The sequence below is a fragment of the Cetorhinus maximus genome, chromosome 10, assembly GCF_964194155.1.
Source record: "Cetorhinus maximus chromosome 10, sCetMax3.hap1.1, whole genome shotgun sequence".
Taxonomy (NCBI): Eukaryota; Metazoa; Chordata; class Chondrichthyes; order Lamniformes; family Cetorhinidae; genus Cetorhinus; species Cetorhinus maximus.
Window position 1 is genome coordinate 116537255 of NC_135888.1, and position 24438 is coordinate 116561692.

Below are 24438 nucleotides of genomic sequence, written 5' to 3' on the forward strand. Positions count from 1 at the left end.
GCTTTAAGCTGGAATTCTCTCCTCCTTTTCTAACCTCGCCATTTCTAATTCCCTTTGTTTTCTTTCTCTCTCCTGCCTTTCTGCCTGCTCCCTTTGGAATGCCCTATCTTTTTCTGCTGCCTCTAGTTCCAATTTTCTCATTTGCAACCAAATTTGAGCCCATTCCAATAACCCCTTGGAGAACTCTGTCTCTCGGGTATTAATTCCAATTTTACATGATGTGCTATATCTTCAATTATGTCCGATTTCCTTACCCCTGCAGGTAATCCTAATAGTAACTTAACTGCCGATTCTATTAACTTAGCTTTATTTACCTTTTGTAAACCAAACTAGTCTTAGCAACTGCCAAAGCCATTTTACAGCCTCACCACTTCAAAAAAAACCTCACACCAACTCCTAAATTCAAAGTGCTTCTCGTACTCATAACCTTAAGATTCACCAACTCTAAGCCAATCAAGGAATTTCAAATGTATCCCGCAAAAGGGCTCCAATTTTTGTTATGGCACAGAGGATGGTAAATGCTAAGCTGCTCAAATCCCAGAGGGAAACTTGAAGCAGCTGCCACAACTGTTTTGCAATTTGTATTTTTTTTAAATTTTGAGATGCTTGCCTTGAATTTAGTAGTAATAAAGTCCACCAAGTCTTAAGAGGTTGTTTTACATAATTAAATTAAACATTAAATATTAATAAAACAGATAATTTTAAGCACATACACAAGTTTTAAAATTACTAAAATAGCTCCTGGCTCCTCTAATTATTGACTCCAGTTACACCCAATTAAGGGAACAGTAACACAATAGATTTTAACAGACCCAAGCACACAATACCTTGGACAGGGGTATTCCGTGAATTCTCTTACCTTCTGTTCCTATAGGCAGCAGCTTAGTACATTGAGACTGGAGGCTTTTCACACTTATACTTTCCCCTTTGAATGAATTGTTTCAATAATGTCTTTGGACTTTACCTTTCTAATAATAAAAATCTTTCATAGTACCAGTTTTATCAGTAAGCTTTGGGAAACGTTTGGCTTATTTTGGCTGTGTAACATTTCACCCTCTTGAAATTCATACTACTCTGGTTTATCTAAAAAAAATGCAAATTTTCTTTAGCACCTCACATTCTGATACTTCAGCCATGTTTAATTATTTAGCATTTCAAACCCAGCTTCTCGTCCAATACATCAAAGCCTTCGGACCAGCTGTCTTTAATTCAGCACGCACATTCCAGACCTTACTACTCTTACTTTACAATAAATTCCAATAACATTATGGAAGTTATTATATTTTCACCATCAGTGCACCAGGCTGCAGCATGTGCCATCTACAAGATGCACTGAAGCCACACGCCAAGGTTTCTTCGACAGAACCTTCCAAACTCTGACCTCTACCATCTAGGTGGACAAGGTTAGTAGATGCATGGGAACACCATCAACTACAAGTTCCCCTCCACGTCGCATACAATCCTGACTTGAAACTGTATTGCCGTTCCTTCTCAATTGCTAGACAAAAATCCTAGAACTCCCTCCACAGCAGCACAGTGGGAATACTTTCACCACAGTAACAGCAGCAATGATTGAAGGCAGCAGCTCACCACCACCTTCTGAAATGCGGTTAGCAATGGATAACAAATGTTGGCCCTGCCAGAAACACCCACATCCTATAAATAAATAGGAAAACAAAATAAATGCACAATACGATATTTGCAAAATTTGCTGGAACAGAAACAAAAGCAGAAAATGGTAGAAATACTTGGCAGGTCTGGCAGCATCTATGGAGGAAAAAACAGATGTAATGTTGCAGGTGACCTGCTTAACAGAGCTCATTACCACCTATTTTGAACTAAAATTATCAGAAAGCAGATCCTAGTCTGTTCCTGTTAAAGAAAACAAGTAACTCATGGGGAACATCAATAGCTATGCTATGGGGTTCCACGAGGTGGTCAGGATTAATCACGGAATGGAAACAGGAGTCTCAAACATGACTGGGGTTTGCAGGAGCTCAGGATCAATGATAATGCTGGAGGAATCTAGAGGCATTTGTCACAAGGCTACTGACCATTACTGCAGTAGGATATTAATGACAAGGCAAGGAATCACTAAAGCTCGAAGAAATCAATGGTGGGGAATGTCATAGAGTTCCGTTCTAAAGGCACGACAAATAATGACAAAGTCTTACAATTATAGTCTTAAAGCAGTAGCTTCATCATGAATCGCTTCGCAAACCTTTTCTGGTTTATGCGAAGACTTCTTAATACTGCAAATCTTTCGTTTTTTTGTTTCTGGCAAATTCACACCTCTTTGGTGTATTACTGCCACCTACTGTATCAGAGAAAGAAGTGCAAAGCAATAAAAAAAAACCTACATTCTATGCACTAATCCAGTGAAATATAAAAAAGACAACATGACTTTATAGATATCCCAATACCCAAATCTAACTGCTAAAAAAGTAGCCACTGTATGCACTTCTGATGTAAATTCGACTGCATAGTTCCCCTTTCAGCTGCAAACGTAGTGTAATAAAACATGCTTCACCGATTGCAGGACTCCCCACAGTCCTGACACAAACCATTAACATGCTTCCCTATTAAATAGGGACTTACTTAACCCACAGTGCCCAATCACCTCATCCTTTCTACACTCCCCAGTGAATTTACTAGATAACTTCACACTGATATAAATGTCTTCCTTTCTTGCCCATATTCTACTTTTGTTGCCATAATGCATATAGTTTATCCTTAATAATAGGTTTAATTTCCATCTTCCCCAATGAAATCTCAACATCTGGAATCAAGTAATTTATAGAACTTTTAGCCAACGAATCTGCTGCCTCGTTCTCAACCACAGCTTTATATGATGGCATCCATAAGAAATCCACCACAATACCCAACTGTTGTATGTTTATACAATAAAAGAGAAATTTAAAATAAAATACTGTCTGGGTTCAGAAAAAGATTGGATAGAGACCAACGCCGATGATGAATTTGGCTTTACCTCCATTACTCACTCTTAAAGCCAACATAATTGCCATCAACTCAACTGAAAATACTGATAAACTATCTTAACATTAAATTCAGGGATAAAAACTGAACCTGTCTTTCCCATCCCAGGATCCTTAGAACCATCAGTATAAAGTTGAATATAAGCAAACCAATTCTTATCTATATATTCTTTTACAAAACTAGACAGATTAAAACCTATACTATTTCCTTTAAGTTTGTCCAGCATTGTAAAATCAACTTCTGGACATTGAAAGTACCAGGGTGGAATTACTGACCAGCATGCATGTATGCTTATGTTAAAAAGCTGCAGGCCCAACTCTTCCATCAAATCACTTACTCTTTTCCCCAAAAATGTACCCTTTATTTGCAATCCATTCTCCCAACTATCTTGAAGGACACTTTTGGTTAAATGGTTGGCCTTCTGCCCTACCAAGTTCACCCAGTAATTCAAATTCACGCACCTTCTCAATTCAAGAGGCATTTCACCATTCTCCATTTCTAGAGCTATTATTGGAGAAGAAATAAAAGCACCAGAACAAATTCTCAATGTTTGAGATCGAATTACATCCAATTTATACAATAAGATTTTTGCCGCTGATCCATATACCTGGCATCCATAGTCAAGTCACTGGTCATATCATTGCTTGATATATTCTTAATAAGTTCTCTTAGCCACTCCCCAATCATAACCAGCAATACATCTCATTAAAATAATCTTAATTTTTTTTTACATTTGAATGACTATTGTTTCCATTGTGTATTTTCGATGTCTGAGTGCAATCAAACCAGATTGCTGAAAACTTAAACACCTTTACCACCTCAATTAGTTTACAATATAGATTCAAAACATTCCCATCCAGAGTTTTCTTTCTTATAAAGAAAACTGCCCGAGTTTGAATTAGAAACTTTAAAGCCCTACTGCCTAAAACAGTGACTGTTCCAATGCCCTTAAAGCTTCTTGAACTTTATTCAATGCATACTAAATATTTCTGCCTCTTTTCCAAATTGCTCCATCTTCTGCATACATCGACAGTCTCATATCCTCACCCACATTTTAATATTATGATTAACGATATATAATAAAGAACCAGACTAATCACACTTCACTGTGGGGTATCATCCTCTACCACCATTGTATTCAACAACTCCATGACCCCCCCCTCACCTGTATGATACAAATCCTGTATCCAATTAAACATGCACCCTTCTAAACTCAAACCTTTAAATTAAATAAAAAGCACCCCCTTTCCACAGAACATCATATGACATGCTTTTTCAATATCAATGAAGACTAAGATTTATTGTATAAAGCTTTCTTGATATTAATATCTAACCTCAGCACTCGATCAAGCATGAAGCAAAACTTCCTTAATTACTTTGATATGGCTTCAGAAGCTGCTTGCTCTATAAATAAGTCGACTGGTAACCATGTGCTCCATTATTTTACAAATATTGGACATCAATTCTATGGACTGATATGATGGAATAGATAAATCTTTTCCTGGCTTTCCAATTGGCACTATAATAGCATATTTCCAACTCTTAAGTACCCTTCTCCCATACTAAATTAAAAAGCTCAAGAAATACTTCCATAAATCTCATCCCCCATGTTGCAAAACATTTCATAGCACATTAGATCCCTCCTACAAGCTGTATTTTACATATTGCTAACTGGTTTACTTTAGATGAGCTGGAGCAGGCAATTGTTTATGTACAGGGTTGCCTTATTCTCATTCCTCCTGAGAATACCCTGATTTTACCCTCAAGTGGAGATTTGTGGATACTAGAATATTCAAAATCCAAATTACCACTATCATGTACCTTAGCAAAAGGATTTGACAACATATTTGCCTTTTCCAGTTTGGTTTTAGCAACATATCCATCTACCAATTATAGAATAGTTTTGATCTTGCAAGTTCCGGTAATCCTCCTAATCTTCTCCCAAACATCACCTTTCGATGTATTCCTCCCTATACTATCACAGTAACTCCTCCAACACCACTTTTTCCTCATGCCTAATAACTCAACAAGCTATGGATTTCTTCCTATTATAACACAATGCTGCTTCAAACGTGTAAGTTTTGCGCACCAACTTGAAAGCTTTATTCCTCTCCTTTAATCGCTAAATCACAAACTGCATTCCATCAAGGCACAATTCTTTTCTTTTGTATTCCTTTCTTTAATGGAATAGACACTTCTGCAGCACCCAGTACTAGATTGCAGAATCTTACAGTGCAGAAGGAGGCCATTCAGCCCACTGAGTCTGAAAGAACATTCTATCTAATCCCACTCCCCTGCCTTATCCCTGTCGCCTTGTACATTCTCTTTTCAGATAGCAATCAGATTCCCTTTTCAACACCTCGATCGAACCTGCCTCCACCAGTCCTTCAGGAAGTTCATTCCAGACTCCAAACGCCCTCTGGGCAAAAAAATTTTCCTTCCATCATTTCTACTCCTTTCACCCATTATTTTGAATCTGTGCCCTCTAGTTCCTTACATTCTCGAGTGGGAAAAGTTTCTCAATATTTATCCTGTTCATACCCCCTCAGATCTCAAATACCTCTATCAAGTCTCCTCTCGGCCTTCTTTTCTCCAAGAAAAACAGACCCAACCTCTCCAATCTGTCCTCATAGTTATAGTTGTTTATCCCTGGAATCATTCTTGTGAATCTCCTCTTTATTCTCTCCAATGCCTTCATATCCTTCCTCAGGTATGGCACCCAGAACTGGACACACTACTCCAAATGAGGTCCAACTAGTGTCTTATACAAGTTTAAGATGACCTCCTTATTCTTGTAATGCAGTGCCCCTATTAATAAAACCATATGTTTTATTAACTGCTCTCTCAACATGCTCTACCACCTTTTATGTACATACAAACTGGATCCCACCTGCACTTCCTTTAGAGTTTCTCCCTTTATTTTATACTCTCTCCATATTCTTCCTGCCAAAAATGAATCCCCATATTCTTCCTGCCTAAATGAAACATCTCACACTTCTCTGCATTGAAGTTCTTCTGCCCAATCAACCAACGTGGCTATGTCCTTTTGAGGTTCAAGACTATCCTCATCACAGTTGACAGTGCTTCCAATCTTTGTATGATCTGCAAATTTTGAAATCATGCCCTGCGCACCACAGTCTAGGTCATTAATATATATCAAGAGCAGCACAGGTCCCAGTGACCCCTGGGGAACTCCACCACAGACCTTCCTCCAACCTGAAAAACAACCATTTATCATTTCTGTTTCCTGTCACTCAGCTAATTTCTTATCCAAGTGCCTACTTTCCCTTTTATTCCATGAGCTGAATTTTGCTCACAAGTCTATTGTGTGGAACTGTTTCAAATGCCTTTTGAAAATCCATATACACCACATCAACAGCATTGCCCTCATCAACCTTCTCTGTTACCTCCTCAAACAACTCTAGCAAGCTATTGAAACATGATTTTCCCTTAATGAATCCATGCTGACTTTCCTTAATCATCCTACACTTAAGTGACTATTGATTTTGTCCTGAACTATAGTTTCCAGAGATTTCCCTTCCACTAAAGTCAAACTGACTGGTCTGTAGTTGCCGTATTATCCTTGCGCCTCTTTTTGAATAAGGGTATAACATTCGCAATTCTCCAGTCCTCCAGCACCACTAGTGTTTAAAGAAGACTAAGATTATCACCAATGCCTCTGAAATTTCCACTCTCACCTTATTCTTCAATAATAAGATCTTTACAAGGATTATAAAAATCAAAAGAAAGTTATCAGAGTAACACCAAATTTCAACAGCATTGCACTGAGTATCTAAATTAATAATTCCATAATTTATTGAATTTCTAAGAAAAAGAACACATCCCCCTCCAACACCCACAGTCCTATCCTTCTGAACTGCCACACATCCATGAATCACATCACAAAACCCAAGCACAGTTTTACCCATGTTTCTTGGATACATATACTATCTGGCTTTTCAATTAGATCAGCTAAAAAAAAGGTTTAAACTCTTGACCATTGCAATCAAACTTCTGGCATTCTATTGTAATATTTAAAAACCCATCATAAAATCAACTAACCTGAGAGGATTGAGATAGTTGTATTATATTACCCAACAGGAGCACCCCACTTATTTTCTCAAGGGACATACACGAGCATCCAGGTACTTCTCAGCTGCCTTAACAATAATCTTCATTTTCTGATATTTTGTTTTGAGTTTGCACAGTACAGTTGATCACTTCAGTAAAAGGCCTAAAAATTAGTTTTACTAACCACTAAAAGATCAGATGATCTCGAAATCTTATTTTGAGTCACAACTAAAGGTTCTGTCGCATCCACCCCCATATCTTTCGAAATACCCGTCTCTCTTCCAGCCCTCCCCTTCATAGTTTTCATTGCCTCCATCCTCAATTTCTGCACTTCCAGCACTTTAACATTTTCCTGACACTCACCATAAGCAACACTGTGTTTACCCCCACAGTTACAACACTTAACCTCCTTTCCCACATTTTCTATAATCATTAGCTCCTCCACATCTCCTTTTACCTCTGCACACAGCCGCTACATGACCAAACCTCTGACATTTAAAATACAATGGAGGTGGTATGTACGGACTCACTGAAAAACTCAAATATCCCAAGTGCACCTTTTCAGGCAGCACCTCTCCCTCAAAGTTCAAAATAACCAAAGTACTCTCACTCTGTCCCTCAGGCTTTGAATACGTTTAACGCTTACTGCTTCCCCCATCACATCTTCCACACTAATATGAAAATTCACCCCTCGTACAATTTTCCGGTCTCCCCGAGTGAAGCTCACCACTTTCTTAAAATATTTAATTTTCAAAGCCTTATTCTTTTGCTGAGAATCTCTGCAAAAACAAAAATCAACAGATTACCATTCGATACATTTTTGGCAGACTTAATATCTCCTATTTCATTCCTAAGGAGGAGAAGTGGCCAACTTAAACAAAAATACCTTGAAAAACTCAGCAGGTCTGGCAGCATCTGCGGAGAGGAACACAGTTAACGTTTTGAGTCCATATGACTCTTCAACAGAACTAAGAAAAAATAGAAAAGAGGTGAAATATAAGCTGGTTTAAAGGGGGTGGGACAAGAAGAGCTGGATAGAGGGCCAGTGATAGTTGGAGATAACCAAAAGATGTCACAGACGATAGGACAAAGAGGTGTTGAAGTTGCCAACTTAACTGGATTCATTTTAGCAAAACATTTGATCTTTAGATATACGTTTAAGGACTCTTCTGTCCTTTGTTTCCTCTTTCCTAAAGGCATCCGCCTCAGAATCGGTAAATGTCTTACTTGCTATCTTTGCTACGTCGTCTCTTATTCCTTTAAACTTCAATCCATTTTCCTTCTCACGATCGGTAAAAAATATCGTCTCCATTGCACATCCTACTACAAATCTTATCCCACCTTAATAGATAAACTCTCTTAGCCATTTTTAAATCCCCTTTCATGACGCTACTAACACAATCTCAGCATTCTTGCGTGTAACATCTTGGCGGAGTTGTCACTTTACGGATTATTAAATGATGTCTCTTGATGGCCTTAATAAAATCGTTGCACCTGAAGCCCCTATAGAGCCTCTTTATAAGTGTCAGAGACCATGTGCTTCCAATTTTATTGAGCTGAGTAACTTTTTTAAGCGCGTTGGGCTAATCTACACTCCAAGAACTATGTGCCTTTTGAGAGGTGTTATTATGTGTTTTCACTACCGTGTGTGGTTAGTGTTGTTAGGCAGTTATATCTCTCCCTCCACTCCAATCAACTATGTCGGTCTAGGGGTAACCCAGGATCCCGAGGATTATATTGCGATTCCTCTCCTAAAAGCGTTAATGGAGAAGACGGGCTGGGAGTATCGGCTTCCTACAAAACCCGATGCAAAGTATTTAAAATATATGAAAAGATTGTACACTATGTCCGCTACACAGGATGGGATACCCAAAAGACCGGCAGATCACCGATATAATACCGTGAGGTTATTAACACCGCGGGTCGAATCCCGTGATACGGAAGGTAAGATCGGAAACCTCCCGGTGCGTTACTTAACGACAAAGAAATACCCAATCCATCACGTGCCTTGTTTACATGGTTCTGGTCTCTATAACTGACTTAATTAAAAATGCTAACCGTGGATATTTTATTGTTCGCAGATTGATTAGGATTGGTATAGCTGCGTATTTTGCCATGTTGCGCCTTTGCAGACTCCCTCTCTACAGGTGTCACGTTGTGTTCAGGAGGGGATTTGGGGGTGGGGGGGGGGAAAGTGTGATTAATACAGCAAGTTATTGGGGAAGTGGTAAAATACCCAATCTAACTGCAACCAAACTGATTTCACAGGTCATTAAGATACTGAACTTGAATTGCAAGACAAATTTCATGGATCTTTAGTCCCTAGCCTCGTTTAAAACATATGGGTGGATTCTTGTCCAATGTTGAACACTTGCAAACTTGTAACATTTCATTTCCTTTTTTTCCCCCCCAAGTATTTAAACAGAATGTGTTTTATGGCTTGGAGCCTGTGACTTCTCAAGAGCAATTACTACGATCTGTGCTCCTGTACTCTGTCGATAAAGCGGCGTATTTTACGATATTGTGCAAGTGCAACCTCACTGTCCAGAACCCCAGCCGGCTTTCGGCTCAGACCTACCCCACACTCCGTTCACACAGCTTCCGTGTGCGTCTTGAACGTCAGAAGAGGCGCAAGTGGGTGGAGGTGGACCTGGCCTCTTTTCTGCAGCCGTTCCTCGACACTCAGCAGGGGGACCTTCACATGGTATTCACCTACCGGTGCGCCAAAGCCGACCCAAGACCGGGGAAGGTGGCGGGGGGCCGGGGCGTTTCTGCCGGCCTGCTCAGACCAAGTCTCCTGGCCCCATCCCTCCTCCTCTTTCTCAACGACACGCGTGAACAGGCTCATCAGGGCTGGCTCCCGGTGGGGCTCAGTACCCGAGCCAAACTAGGCAGAATAGCGAGGCTGAGAACAAGGCAGACGGTGGTGGGGGTCAGGTCCGTTCGTCGACGCAGAGGACCTGAACATGATGGGTTAGGCGGTGCCCCGGCGGTTTCCATCGATTTGCCGAAGGCTGGACGTTTTCCCCACTTTCAGTATCCTGCTCACGAATGTCAGCTGCATGATTTCCGACTGTCTTTCAGCCAGCTCCGATGGGACCGCTGGATTATAGCCCCGCACAACTACAACCCTCGTTACTGCAAGGGCAGCTGCCCAAGGGCGCTGAGCCACCGCTATGGTTCCCCCGTTCACACGTTGATTCAGAACATCCTCTACGAAAAAGTGGATTCGTCAATCCCTCGCCCTTCCTGCGTCCCTTCGAAATACAATCCGCTGAGCGTGCTAACTCTGGAAAACGATGGCTCCATAGTTTACAAGGAGTATGAAGATATGATCGCTACTACCTGTACCTGCCGCTAGCAGGTGCTGTGACTTGATCAGTCGGAAAGGGAAATGTCATTGCTTGAAACGCCAAGAAAATCGCCATGTGTGTACTATACATTTTTATTTCTATTTATTTTTTCTGCTATTAATTGTTAACTCTGGTTGTAAATGCCCGGGATCGAGTGTGGCCCGCTACTGTTATACCAGTATAACTGACTCCAGCTTTACCGAACTTGAATTTTTTGACATTGTTTTGCCAAGTGTGCTGAGTTCTGTCTGACGGTAATGAATCTTATTTAAATGTTGAATGTAAAGGCGATAATTGTCCTAAAATGACGTTTTTCTTGGCCATGCGGGCATGGAAAGTTGGGTACACCGAGATCACCAAGCTGCCTTCACCTGTCCTTATTCCCTCCCCTTTATTAAGTAACTTTTATACAAACGTTCGGTGATGTAGCTTATTTTATTTGGGTGGGTTACCAGTATTTATTCAGAATGGATAAATTAATTAAATACAATTCTAATGAACTAAGTGTTTTTTCACAAACTGTGCAATACGTGTGTGCACCATGTCCAGTTAAGTGAGAAGTGTTTCCACACTTGAGCTGAAATTCCACTGACTTTGTAGATTGCTTCATTGGTGGAGAGTTCTTGCATTGCTGCTGATGGTCATTGAAACTTAAGGTGTAACTTTTAAAACCATGTTTTTAAGGATACATGAGTGAGAATGAAACCTTTGCACAATTGAGATGTGTGGTACAAAACCCTGGTGGTACCTGGTGACGTTTATACTATAGTGTATGAAACCTTTGAACAAGCAGATGCAGGCTCTGCTTGGAGGACCAAGACAAATAAATAATTGCAAATGACTTGAGTCTCAGATTTCTTTTGAGCTTTATTTTGAGGAATTGGGTATTTTTGTGGAAGTTTTAATTGATCAGAAATGGGCAACATGGTAAGAATTTTGGTCCTTTTTTTTCCAAATTCTACATCTCAGCCCAGCCAAGAATGCTGCTTGCATCTTCTAACACTGGCATTGTGGCTCCATATCCAGTTGCTAGCTTTGCAAGCAGAGGACCATGTCTTGTCCTGATGTTCCCCTGACTCCCAACTGATGTAGCGCATGTCCTCTGCTTAAAATGCTGGAGTTTAGGATGTGCCATATAATGAACTAATTGGAAAAACTTTTTTTTTGTTCATTAGCAGTACACAGATCAAAAACTGCCTTCACCCTATGAATTCTCTATCCCTCCAAGTTGAGACTGGGGACTGTTATGTATGCTGACATGCAAACATGCAACTCTACTCTACCTTCTCTCCACCCCCCCCCCCCCCCCCCCCCCTCCCCTGTTTGTCATGCTGCATGTCTGCCATCCAGTATTGGATGAGAAGAAATTTCCTACAAATAAATATTGGTGGACTTGGGTTCCTGTCACTGTTTTCAAGTTAGCTACTATATCCCTTCAATGGCCAATCTGAGTTTCCAACCTTGATCCTTTTCATCACCCAAGACCAACTACTGCCACCTCTAAGATTGCCTGCTGCTATTGACAGACAAGCTCTTGATGCCTTGTACTGCCTCCATTCTGCTGGCTTACCACCTCCCAGCCACAACTTAAGCTCTTAAAGTTCTGCCTGTATCCTGAATTTCATCAAGCTCTGTTTGCCACTCACCCCTGTTTGCTCAACTACATTGGTATTTTGAAGCATTTGTGGACCCATTGTTCAAATCCTCCATAGCCCAGTGCTTCTCTCAAAGCCCCTGCAACTCAGATTTCTTACCCTTTGAACATATGATTTCTGTTACCCCACTATTGGTGGAAGCATTCAGATGCCTAGGTCATAAGCTCTGCAATTTCTTCCTAAGCCTCCATTGCTTCCTCCTTTTTGAGGCACCTGCCTCTAATCAAGCTGCTTGTTACCTGTCCCAATATTTCCTTGAGTGATATGGTGTCAGTCAAATTGCTTGGGATAATGCTCCTGTGAAGCATGTACTATTTCCTGGACAGTGCTGTTTCAAATGACTCTCTGATCTCAACTCCTTTGTGCTAGGTATGATTCCAACCAATAGTTTTCCCCCTGATTCCCATTGACTCCAATTTTGCTAGGGCTCCTTGATGCCACACTGTCAAATGCAGCCTTGATGTCCAGGGCAGTCACTCTCACCCCACCTTGGGAGTTCAGCTCTTTTGTCCATATTTGAACCAAGGCTGTAATGAGGTCAGGAGCTGAGTGACCCAGGTGGAACCCAAACTGAGCACCAGTGAGCAGGCTATTGCTCTGCAAGTGCTGCTGGATAGCACTGTTGATGACCTCCATCCATTACTGATGATGGAGAGTAGACTGATGGAGTGGTAATTGGCCAGGTTGGATTTGTCCTGCTTTTGTGTATAGGACATACCTGGGCAATTTCCCACAGCCTGTAGATGCCAGTGTTGTAGCTGTACTGGAACACTTGGATAGGGATGCAGCAAGTTCTGGAGCACAAGCCTTCATTACTAATGCCAGGATATTGTCAGAGCCCATAGCCTTTGCAGTATCCAGTGCCTTCAGCCATTCCTTGATATCATGTGGAGTGAATCAAATTGTTTGAAGACTGGCATCTGTGATGCTGGGGACTTCCAGAGGGACCGAAGATGAGTCAACCACTTGGCACTTCTGGCTGAAGATTGTAGCAAATGCTTCAGCCTTTTATTGTCTCATGGAAGTGAACCATTATGCACAAGGACAAGGTGGCAACATGCATATTTTAGGATAGAGCTCCATGAGGTTGGATCCTTCAGACATTAACTTCCAGTTAGAAGCTTCCTGCAAAGTTTACCATTTGAAGAGTCAGAACCAACCCTATGGTCATTGCATTGTTCAGGCTGGAGGTTCTAACCCTCAGAGGATGCTGGAGTTCCTCGGCTATCGTGTGGACTCACCTTGGGTATATTCAGTACCTGGAAGAAGTCTGATCTGATACCAACTCCTCCAAGGGTGAGATTGTTATAAATTAGCTGACCAGTAAGACCAAAACTGTTGACCTCCAGAAACTTGGATGTATGAAGGATCCAACCTCATGGAGCTCTATTCTACTATAGGCATGCTGACACCTTGTCTTTGTGTACAATGGTTCACTTCCATGAGAGGACAAAGGCTGAAGCATTTGTTACAATCTTAAGCCAGAAGTGCTGAGTGGTTGATCCATATTGGCCCCCTACGGAGGTCCCCAGCATCACAGATGCTAGTCTTCAACCAATTCGATTCACTCGATAGGATATCAAGAAATGGCTGAAGGCACTGGATACTGCAAAGGCTATGGGTTCTGACAATATTCTGGCATTAGTACTGAAGACTTGTGCTCCAGAACTTACTGTGCCCCTAGCCAAGCTGTTCCAGTACAGCTACACCACTGGCATCTACCTGGCAATGTGGAAAATTGCCCAGCTATGTCCTGTACACAGCAGGACAAATACAACCAGACCAATTACTGCCCATCAGTCTACTCTTGATCATCAGCAAAGTAATGGAAGGGGTCATCCACAGTGCTATCAAGCAGCACCTGCATATGGCCTGCTCACTGGTGCCCAGTTTGGATTCTACTAGGACTACTTAGCTCCTGACCTCCATCACAGCCTTGGTTCAAACATGGACAAAATAGCTGAACACCTGAGGTGAAGTGAGTGCCCTTGATATCAAGGTAGCATTTGACAAGAGTGCGGTGTCAAGGAGCCCTAGCAAAACTCGAGTCAATGGGAATTGGGGGAGAAAAACTCTCTAGTGGTTGGAGTCATACCTAACATAAAGGAAGATGGTTGTGATTATTGGTGGTCAGTTGTCTCAGCTCCAGGACATCGTTGCAGGTGTTCCTCAGGGTAGTGTCCTTTATCCAACCACCTTAAGCTGTTTCATCAATGACCTTCCTTCCAACATAAAGTCAAAAGTGGGGATGTTTGCTGATGATTGCACAATGTTCAGCACCATTCACAACTCCTCAGATACTGAAGCAGTCCATGTCCAAATGCAGCAAGACCTGGAAAATACCCAGGCTTTTGAGCTGAGAAGCGGTAACATTTGCACCACACAAATGTCAGGTAATGACCATCTCCAGCAAAAGAGAATCCAACGATTACCCCTTGATGTTCAATGGCATTACCATTACTGATTCCCCCACTATCAACATCCTGGGTGTTACCATTGACCAGTAACTGAGCTGGACTAGCAATACAGGAGCAGGTCAGAGGCTAGGAATCCTTCAAGTAACCCACCTCCTGACTCCCAAAGCCTGTCCATCATCTATAAGGCACAGGTCAGGATTGTGATGGAATACTCCCCACTTGTCTGGATGAGCGTAGCTCCCATAACACTCAAAAAGCTCAACACTGTCCTGGACAAAGCAGCCCTCCTGATTGGCACCATATCCACAAACATTCACTCCCTCCAACACAGTAGCAGCAGTGTGTACCATCTATAAAATGCACTGCAGGAATTCACCAAGGCTCCTTCAACAGCACCTTCCAAGCCCACGATCACCGCTATCTAGAAGGACAAGAGCAGCGGATATATGGGAGCACCTCCACTGAGAAGTTCCCCACCAAGTTACTCACCATTCTGGCTTGGTAATGTATTACCTTTCCTTCACAGTCGCTGGGTCAAAATCTTGGAACTCCTCTCCTAACAGCACTGTGGATGTACCCATGCTACATGGACTGCAGCAGTTCACCACCACCACTTCAAGTACAAATAGGGATGGACAATAAATGCTGGCCCAGTCAGCGAAGCGCTCATCCCATGAATGAGTTTTAAAAAAAGGACTGAACATAGGAGTAGCTTGTAAATGAGCCTTAGAATGACTATTGAGAAAGAAAATGTAGTGAAAAACATGAATACACATCTTCAATTTTACCAGTTTGACCACCCTTTTAATCACTGAGTAATTCAGTGACTAGGGGTACCATAAGAAACATAACTGTTCTTGCCATTCCAAAAGGTCGGAGAGTGAGAGATTCCTAGAACAACATGCTAACGTAACAAATAATTTGCATTTATATAGTGCCTAATACATGCTAAGGTGCTTCACAGGAACACCATCATACAAAATGTAACATTCAGCCACATGAGATATTAGGACAGATGTATAAGCATAGTTTAAAAAATGGGTTTTAAGGACCATCTTAAAGGAGCAGACATTCGGACTCGAAACATTAACTGTGCTCCTCTCCGCAGATGCTGCCAGACCTGCTGAGTTTTTCCAGGTATTTTTGTTTTTGTTTTAGAGAGAGCATCCTGGTGCTTAGTATCTAGGCAGCTGAAAGCACAGCCACCATTGGTGGACTGATCACACTTAGGGATGCATAAGATGCTAGAATTGGACTAGCACAAGGATCATGGAGGGTTGTAGATCGGGATGAAATTACAGAGATGGAAGTTGGGGCCCAGACGAGGACATGGCGGGAATACAAAAGCAAGGATGAGAATTTCAATTTTTTGTTGCTGGTTACAAGTATGTGGCTAAAAAGCACGTGAGTGACAATTTAAGTGCAAGTGAGAAAATATCAAGTTGTCTGTTCTGAAGAAGTTATATTGGACTCAATGTTGACCCTGTTTCTCTCTGCACAGATGCTACCAGACCTGCTGAATTTTTCTAGCACGTTTTGTTTTCATTTCAAGTAGTCTGGGGCCTTTCCATTCCCTTCGCCAATGACTATGAGGAATTTTAGCGCCATTAATACATCCACTTAGACATAGAGGTGGGTAAGGCTAACATTTTTACTCCAAACTGAGCAGCCCCTTCAAATAATTAAAATTGGGCTGCAATCTCTCACAGCACATGAATATGAAAAGTCGTTCCACCCCAGGTCGCTGCGTGTTTGCAGCACTGAATTTTCCTTCCAACAACACCTCTTGGGCGTAATCTGATTGGCACGAGTGCTTCGTCGCGCGTGGCTACTCTTCCCGCGCTGGTTGTGTTACGTCAGACGTAGTGTGCGTGCGGGTGACGTATGAGCGTCCGCGCGCGGGGGAGGTTGGGGCTTGCGACTAACGGGGAGAGGCGCCGCCGCCATTAGAGTCGGAGCCAAGGAGACGGCAAGGTGAGAGTCTGTGGGGGAAACGGGCAGCGGGAACCGGCGGAGTTCGGAACTGGAAGCGGCTGCCGACTGAGTCCGGGAGAAATGTTAGGAGCGAGATTTTAATGTCGCAGGGAAGGCGAGAGGGTGATAGAGGTGGGACAGACGGAGAGTGAAGGGCCGCACTCGCTCGCTCGCTGACCGACTGCCCGCCAGGGAGCCCTGTCTGCTGGGCAGAGGCTTCTACCTTAGCTTCAAGTTTCAATATTGAGAAATCTACAGGTCCCCAAGGCTCCTAATGCAGGACACCGCCGAGATTGCAAACGAAACAAAAACATTAAATTGCTCGCCAGCAGTGCTGCGTTGCTGCCCAGGAAGCGCTGGCTTTCGGCTCCATCTTTCATGTTTCTGCTAAATCTAATGCCTCCCCCCACCCACACTCCACGTTTGTGAAATTCCCCCCTCTGACTTCAGTTGGCCCTTCAGGGGTGATTTGGACTTGCTGGCGATGTGGTTACTTACATTTGTGAAATTGCTGTAATTTACTTCTCCCCCTTAGAGGGCAGGCGTACACAAGTTACAGTGTTTGCTTTGGCATAATGGGAAAGAGAGTCGAGAATGTGCAAATGTTGATGCCAGTAGTTCTTGGCACCAGTTCACCACTTTTTAAAAAAAAATGTTGGATAAAGACCCGTCAGTTCTTTCCCTTGGGAATGCTGGTTAGTTTAAACATGAAGCGTTTTGATTCTTATCACAACTAGTGTGTTGCAAGTTCACATCAGAACTGATTAACACAAACTGGAGCTTAAAGCTGGGATCCTCCAAGTCTCAATACTGTATTTAAGGTCATTAAAGCAGGTGGTGTTTTCAGCTACTAATCTGTCTGGGAAATCAAGGGAATTGGCTGAAGAATATTTCCACACAATAACAATTTGTACAGAAAATAGCCTTTGGGAATTAATACATTGTCTAATCTGATCTTGTAAAATGAGAACACTTAACCCATCTAAAACCCCAAATTAATTTATGGCCTTGTAATCACCCTGTGTTTTATATACCTTGTAATTGTTTTTGAGAAATTCTTGGGTGGGTCACTTCATTGAGGTTTTGGTCATCTTGTGATTTTTGTTTTGCTTTAAAAGAAATCAATATGGCAAACAACAAGAGCAGTGATCCATCGGGCATCTTTGAAGTATAAACTTCACCAGGGTTTTGTACCACAAAATGTACCTCTTTTCTAAGATGGCAAAACTTGAAGCCGCATTATTGTCACCTCAAAAAATGTATTTCCCAAATATTTTTCTTGCCAGTATCCAAACCAGAAACTTCGGTGGGGGCAAAAAACAGAACACTCTCAAATTCAAGACCCACACACTCAATAAGGGGTGATCTAACTGAGATGATTTAAGGATGTGGTTGGGTAGATAGAAAGAAACAGTTTCTTTTAGTGGAAAAGTCCAGGACAAGGGGACAGTTGGGAGATGATGTCAGAAAGAACTTCTTGATGTAAAGGGTAGTGGAAATCTGGAACACTCTCCTCCAAAAAGCTGGTGAGACTAGGTCAATTCAAAATTTAACAGCTGAGATCGATAGATTTTTGTTAGGCATCGGTATTGAGGCTTATGGAACCAAGACGGGTAAATTGAGTTAAGAAACAGTTTAGCCATGATCTGCACCACCACCATGCTAAATGGAATAGATTCAGCTGGGATCTATCAGCTCAAAACTGGGCATCCATGAGGCACTGTACACCAGCAGCAGAATTATATTCTGTCACAGTCTGTGACCTCATGCCCTGCATATTCCTTAATCAACAATTAGCACCAAACCAGGGGCTAACTCTGGTTTAATGAGGATTGCAGAAGAATATGTTAGAGGCAAGCATTTCTAGGTATACCTAGAACTGAGATGCCAGCCTGGTGAAGCCACAAAACCACCCTACTAAACAGTGGAAGCAGCATGCTGTGGACAATGCTATGCAATTCCCCTACCAACAGATCAGATTAAAACTCTGCAGTCCTGCCACATTCAGTCATGAATGGTGGTGGACAATTAAACTGCTAACTGAAGGAGTAGGCTCTGTGATCACCCCATCCTCAATGAAGGTGGAGTTCACCAGGTCACTGCAAAATACAAAGCTGAAACATTTGCAATCATCTTCAGCCAGAAGTGCCAAGTGAATGATTCACTCCATGCGCTATCAAGCTTAGCGCACTGGATACAGCAAATGCATTCCAGATGTAAAAATCAAAGAACTTTGTGCTCCAGAACTAGCCACACATCTAATATAAAAATACTGGAAACAGTCAGCATCTGCGGAGAGAAAAACAATGTTAATGTTTCAGGTCTGGGTCTGATTTCCAGCTGTACTTTGCTTTTGCCACCTTTAACCATGCTGTTCCAACACCGGACCCAACTTGTCTAGACCAGCCACATAAGTACTACAGCTATATGGACAGGTCAGAGGCTGGGTATTCTGCAGCAAGTGACTCATCTCCACATTCCCCAAAGTCTTTCTGCCACACACAAGGTATAATTCGAGTGTGATGGATGATTGTAACTCCAACAACACTCAAAAAAACACACCACCCTCCCAAGACAAAGCTGCCTGCTTGATTGGCATCCAATCCACTACATTACTTCCTTCACCAGCGACACTGCCAACAGTGTGCACCATCTACAAGATGCACTGCAGCAACTCGCGCAAGCTTCTTAGCACATCCCAAACCCATAATCGGTACTTCCTAAGATGACATGGGCAGAAAGCGCATGGGAACCACTGCCTGCAGGTTCCCCTTCAAGGCACACACATATTTCAGTGGGAAATATATTGCCATTCCTCTTTCGTTGCTGGGGCAAAATCCTGGAACTCCCTACTTCTCAGCACTTTGGAAGTATTTTCACCAAGAAGATGGCATACCATTACCTCAATGGCAGTTAGGGATGGGTAACAAATGCTGGTCTGGTGAGCGATGGCTACATCCGATGAATGAAAATCTAATTGAATGGTGGAACAAACTCTGGCTAAATGGCCTACACCTGCTTCCATAGACCTACTGGCTCCCTTTCATTGTATAAACTTCAGTGACCCAAGTGTCAAATTTCGTCTTCATCCATCTTATCTGAGTGGTCTATTTCTGTTTTATGTAGCAGTCCAGACTTCTCACTCCTCCAACTGGACAACTCCTCAATCCTCACACTCTGTTAAATTGTGGGTCGTGATCCTTCAAAAAAACCTCTTTATAGAATTCCCTTTATAGAACTCTTTCTAAGACACAATCATCTTACGATCGTCTTCCTCTTTCAAAAGTATATTAAAAGCTTATTTCTCACCCAGCATTTTATTGCCCCTCCCATATTTTCAGACTTTCAAGTCCCCAGCAAAGTTCCCTTGAGACCTTATCCTAAGCACCTGCATTTTGAAGGAATCGATATGTTAATGGTTTCTTTGTGTGGAGCTCTTTATTATTAACTAGGAGATTGTGACAGTAGATTAACATGTGCTTTGACTTGAATAGAAAATACACTTATTTGTGAATTTCAGTATTGATTGATTTGGTAATACAAACTGAAGTATTGCTGAAAAAAGAGACACCTCGAAGCTTTTCGTCTTGTGCTGTTCCAAGAATACCAATATAAAGGGAAGAACAACAATTTTTACTGTATGTGAAAAGAGTGCTGATTGTTTGGCAAGTGGACTCTGTTAGAGGCATTGCCATGGAGAATGCACCAAAGATAGCGACACAGTTGACTGCCAAGCATTGTTTGAAATTTAAACCTGGCTGCTTGACCCTGATTGGTTAAGGCATTGCCCTGAGGAATGAGTCAGCGAATGGCTTTCACTTATTTTGTTTAGCTGAAACAAACAGTTTGTGTACATGTTCTTTCTGTCTGCAATGAACTGGGTCCTGTGTATTGATATATGTAGCGAATGGACCACACTGCAAGCCTGACTGACAGTCTTAAATTGGTTGTCAGTGTAATTGTTAGAACACTCAGGATTGTTTAGCAAATGTTGTCCAATCGCGGAATCACATCTAATGTTGTTTTAAGATTTGCAAGCACAGGCTAGTTGGTCTGTACCTTGCCTGTTGTGAACAGTGGTTGGGACATGCTGTTTGATACGATCCACCAGTCTTTGGGATGTACGGCCTGCATACCTAGCATCAGACTGGCACTGAAAGTCATATACCACATTACTCATTTTGTGATAGGCAGAATGTCTTTTTGGCTTGAAGGCAGCATCCTGTTAGTGGTGAATACCACTTGTGTTGCTATTGCATAGTAGCAGCGTGAAACCGCTAGCTTCACCTGTTGTTCAAATTTTTGGGATACCTTTCCCTTCCAGGGTATCTGAGGTAGACTGGGCACTTTTCAGGACCGAAAGTGACGGCCTTAGGCCCATTCATGAGTTTGTGTGATATACAGCGTGAAATGATCTGATAAGGGTAGCCATTATCCTGCAGGATGCCTTTGATGTGCCCTATTTCAGCATCAAACTTATATGGTGAACAAATCACTTGGGCCTTTTTACAAGGTTGCCGATAAGGCCAATCTTATGGCGCGTGGAACTATAAGGATCCCAACGCGTATATTGACCAATGAAGGTAGGCTTGCGGTAGACTGTGGGAGAGAACCCTCTGGCAAATTTCTCAACTAGTACTTCAAGGAAGGGGAGTTCATTTGACTACTCCATTGCAAAAGCGAATTTGAGCACAGGATGGAGCCCATTAAGACGTAGAAGGAAATTATTACATGCAGCTGCGGATTTAAATGTAGCAAACTTTTCATCCACTTATCAGAAATATGCGAGAGGTAGGAAGTTAAGTGTCGTTCCATCGAAGACACGTTTCTCGTGGAACCCAAAAAAGATGTTTGCGAGAGCTGGGCCTAGAGGGGATCCCAAGGCAACACCATCTATTTGGGCATACATGGTGTCATTAAAACTGAACTCAACTGTGCAAATTGCCGAGTTCATGTGTTCAATGAATACTGATTCATGCAATGGTGGCAGGTCTCGATTGCCATTATATAATGCTGCAGCACAAATATCTTTCTTAAGTGGAACATTGGTGAATAGGCTAGCAATGTCAAATGAGCACATGGACACAGCACTGCTATCGATATGCAAGTCCTGTATTGTCTTCACAAATGTGAAGGGATCCTTCACCATGTATGTGGAAAATTTGGTCAAAACTGGTTTTAACAATTTACCCAACCATTTGGCCAATGCATGTTGTGTAGCACCGGTCATAGGTAATTTAGGGCATAAAGGGACATCACTTTTATGTGCCTTGGGCTGCCCATATATACGCGAACGTAGCGAACTGTGAGGACAAACCCTGTCATATATATATATATAAAACGCAATAGCTCATTGCTCTTCCAAAAGTCCAGCGAGCGTTTTTTAAGCTTACTTTCGAGCAAGGCTATCTGGTCGTATTGAGCGGCAGGTCTAATGAATATGATTTTGGACCTGTCATTAAGAATGGCATGTATTTTGCTGATATAGTGACACTTGTTAAGGATGACTATTGCCTTCCCTTTGTCAGGTTTACTGATATGTATGTCCGGGTTGGTCTTAAGGCCACACAACGCTGTAAGACATTCATGTTGCATGTGAAAGTCAGATAAGTCATTCGGAATCCCGTAATATGCGTGCACTAGAGCAGCTAGGCATGCTTTGAAGGATTCAGCGTCTTTAGTGGAAGCTGGTTTGTGGTGGGATAGTTGGGAATAGAGAAGTTCCAACTCAGCAAATACCTCTTCCCGTTTGATTTGGGATGAAGGCCCACCAAGACTAAAACTACACGCAAGAACAAACTCCTCGTTTTCTGAGAGTACATGGTCAGAGAGATTTGTTACGGATTTAGTGGCGTCATTAATTGCGTTGCCAAATTGCTTCCGATTAAGTGAGTTTATGGTGCGGACATGTTTCAAATAGGTACTGTTTATAATGCGGCCATCTATTGAAGCAAAATAGTGCCACAAATGGATGAAATCAAAAAATGAAATAAATTTGCGCACCTCAAACTAAGCATAGTGCAGGGCACGGTGTAAATTAGCAACCCTATTACCAATCTGCTCAATCTCGTCTCGCATAAATGCTCACTCAATCGTGGGACTGTCTCATTTTAGCATTATCAATACATTTGGAAATGAAAACTGACACAACCTTGTGTCTAATACATGCTTGGAGAAATTCAATTGATAGCTTACCTGTTCTTAACCTACCTGTAAGTTGAACTGTGCGGATCATATCAAACAGCATGCTCTAGCCACTGTTCACAATGGGCATGGTACAGACTGTACCCAACCAGGCCGTGCTTGCAAAACTCAAACACAGTGTCCAATATTAGATGTGATTCCTTGATTGGACCACATAATCCTCAGTGTAGTAAGAATTACACTGACAAGCAATTTAAGATGGTCAGTCGAGCTTGCAATGTTGCGTAGTTGCGTGTACTGGAAGCGACATATTAATACACAGGGCCCTGGTCTTTGCAGACGGAAAGAACATATAGACACGCTGCGCATGTTTCAGTTAAACAAAATAAGTGACAGCCATTCGCTGACTCAACCCTCAGGGCAATGCCTTGACCAATCAGGGTCAAGCACCTGGTTTAAATTTCAAACCATGCTTGGCAGTTAACTGTCAGTCACCATCATTGGTGCATTCTCCATGACAACGCCTCCACCAAACAGAGTCCACTTGCCAACCAATCAGCACTCTCTTATATGTAATTGTTGTTTTTCCCCTTTATATTGGCATTCTTGCAAAGTGTCCTAATGAGTGCAAGATGACATATCTATTTTTTTCAGCAATATTGATTGATTTGTGTGGGATTTGCAGTTGTAGTTTCCGTGCCTGAATGATCCATGATATTTTTGTACTTCTGCTTTCCATAGAACTTTGGATTTAGTGACAGCAAAATGGGTCGCGACTTCGGAAACTTGATCAGATTACGGCACATCATCACCTACACCATCTCTCCCTTTGAACAGAAGGCATTTGCGAATTATTTCTCAAAAGGCATTCCCAATACGTGGAGGCGATTTAAGGGTCAAGTGTTCCGGATTATTCCTCGTATGTATAGTAGTGTTTGCAGTAGCAATACAGGCATTTTCTGTACTGAAATTAATTTTAAAACTTTGGGGTTTACTTTACAGGTGAAGTGTAGGTTACGTTCTGTTTGTATGGGTCTAGCTTGATCTTGTGTTAATTTTGAATAGAAATATGCACAGGACTAAGGTACCATCAATTCATGTGGCTATGATGGTGATAGCATATCTACCGTTTGTAGTCAAAAACATCTTGCATACACTCACACAATACAGGTAAACATAGTTCACTTGTATTTATTTAACACCTGCCACCATTCTAACTAAGGAAATTAAGCATTTACTCTTTAAAAACCACTTGTGCACTCTGCTATTCATGTTGCCCATTCTATCAACAAAAGCACAAAGAAGCTTAATGTACCAATGCATATGCCATGTGAATATGAGTATTGAGATCACAGACTCCATTTAATGTAGGAATCCGATATATTACTTATACTTGGATTTAGGCAAGGATAGATTGCAAGCATTAATTGTGGTCATGTAGACACACAATGTTGCACTGGATTAGAATAATTCTTCATTTTTAGGACTACCCCAAATAGAGGACAGCAGCTTTCACTTTGTGTGCTGGACCTGAACTGTTTCATGCTGGAAGTGGATGTGTTGTATTCTTTCAATTTGATGAAAGTGCTTATTATAGGTCAGATTTACAAGTTGAACTGTTGCATTTTTTCTTTCCAGCATTTGTGGCATCGTACCTTATCTATACGTGGGGCAACCATGAACATGAATTGTCAATGAGGAAGAACCCGGCTGATTTTTCCAACGATGAATGAATGGTGGTCAATGGAGGGGATAATTTCTAATGATGTACCAAGGGTATTCCTGACCAATTGCTCACTTTCACTGGAAAAATTGACTGTTCAAAAA

At 41.9% G+C, this 24438-nt stretch overlaps 2 protein-coding genes across 2 annotated transcripts; both read left to right on the forward strand.

The window, feature by feature from the left end:
• The first annotated feature begins 8879 nt into the window (after positions 1-8879).
• On the forward strand, positions 8880-11234 carry gdf9 (growth differentiation factor 9). The gene is made up of 2 exons (XM_078549753.1): positions 8880-9012; positions 9483-11234. The coding sequence occupies exons 1-2, from the start codon at positions 8895-8897 to the stop codon at positions 10427-10429; spliced, it is 1065 nt and encodes a 354-aa protein (XP_078405879.1). The 5' UTR covers positions 8880-8894; the 3' UTR covers positions 10430-11234.
• A 5106-nt stretch (positions 11235-16340) lies between these two features.
• On the forward strand, positions 16341-24438 carry uqcrq (ubiquinol-cytochrome c reductase, complex III subunit VII). The gene is made up of 3 exons (XM_078549708.1): positions 16341-16467; positions 23353-23530; positions 24250-24438. The coding sequence occupies exons 2-3, from the start codon at positions 23377-23379 to the stop codon at positions 24342-24344; spliced, it is 249 nt and encodes an 82-aa protein (XP_078405834.1). The 5' UTR covers positions 16341-16467; positions 23353-23376; the 3' UTR covers positions 24345-24438.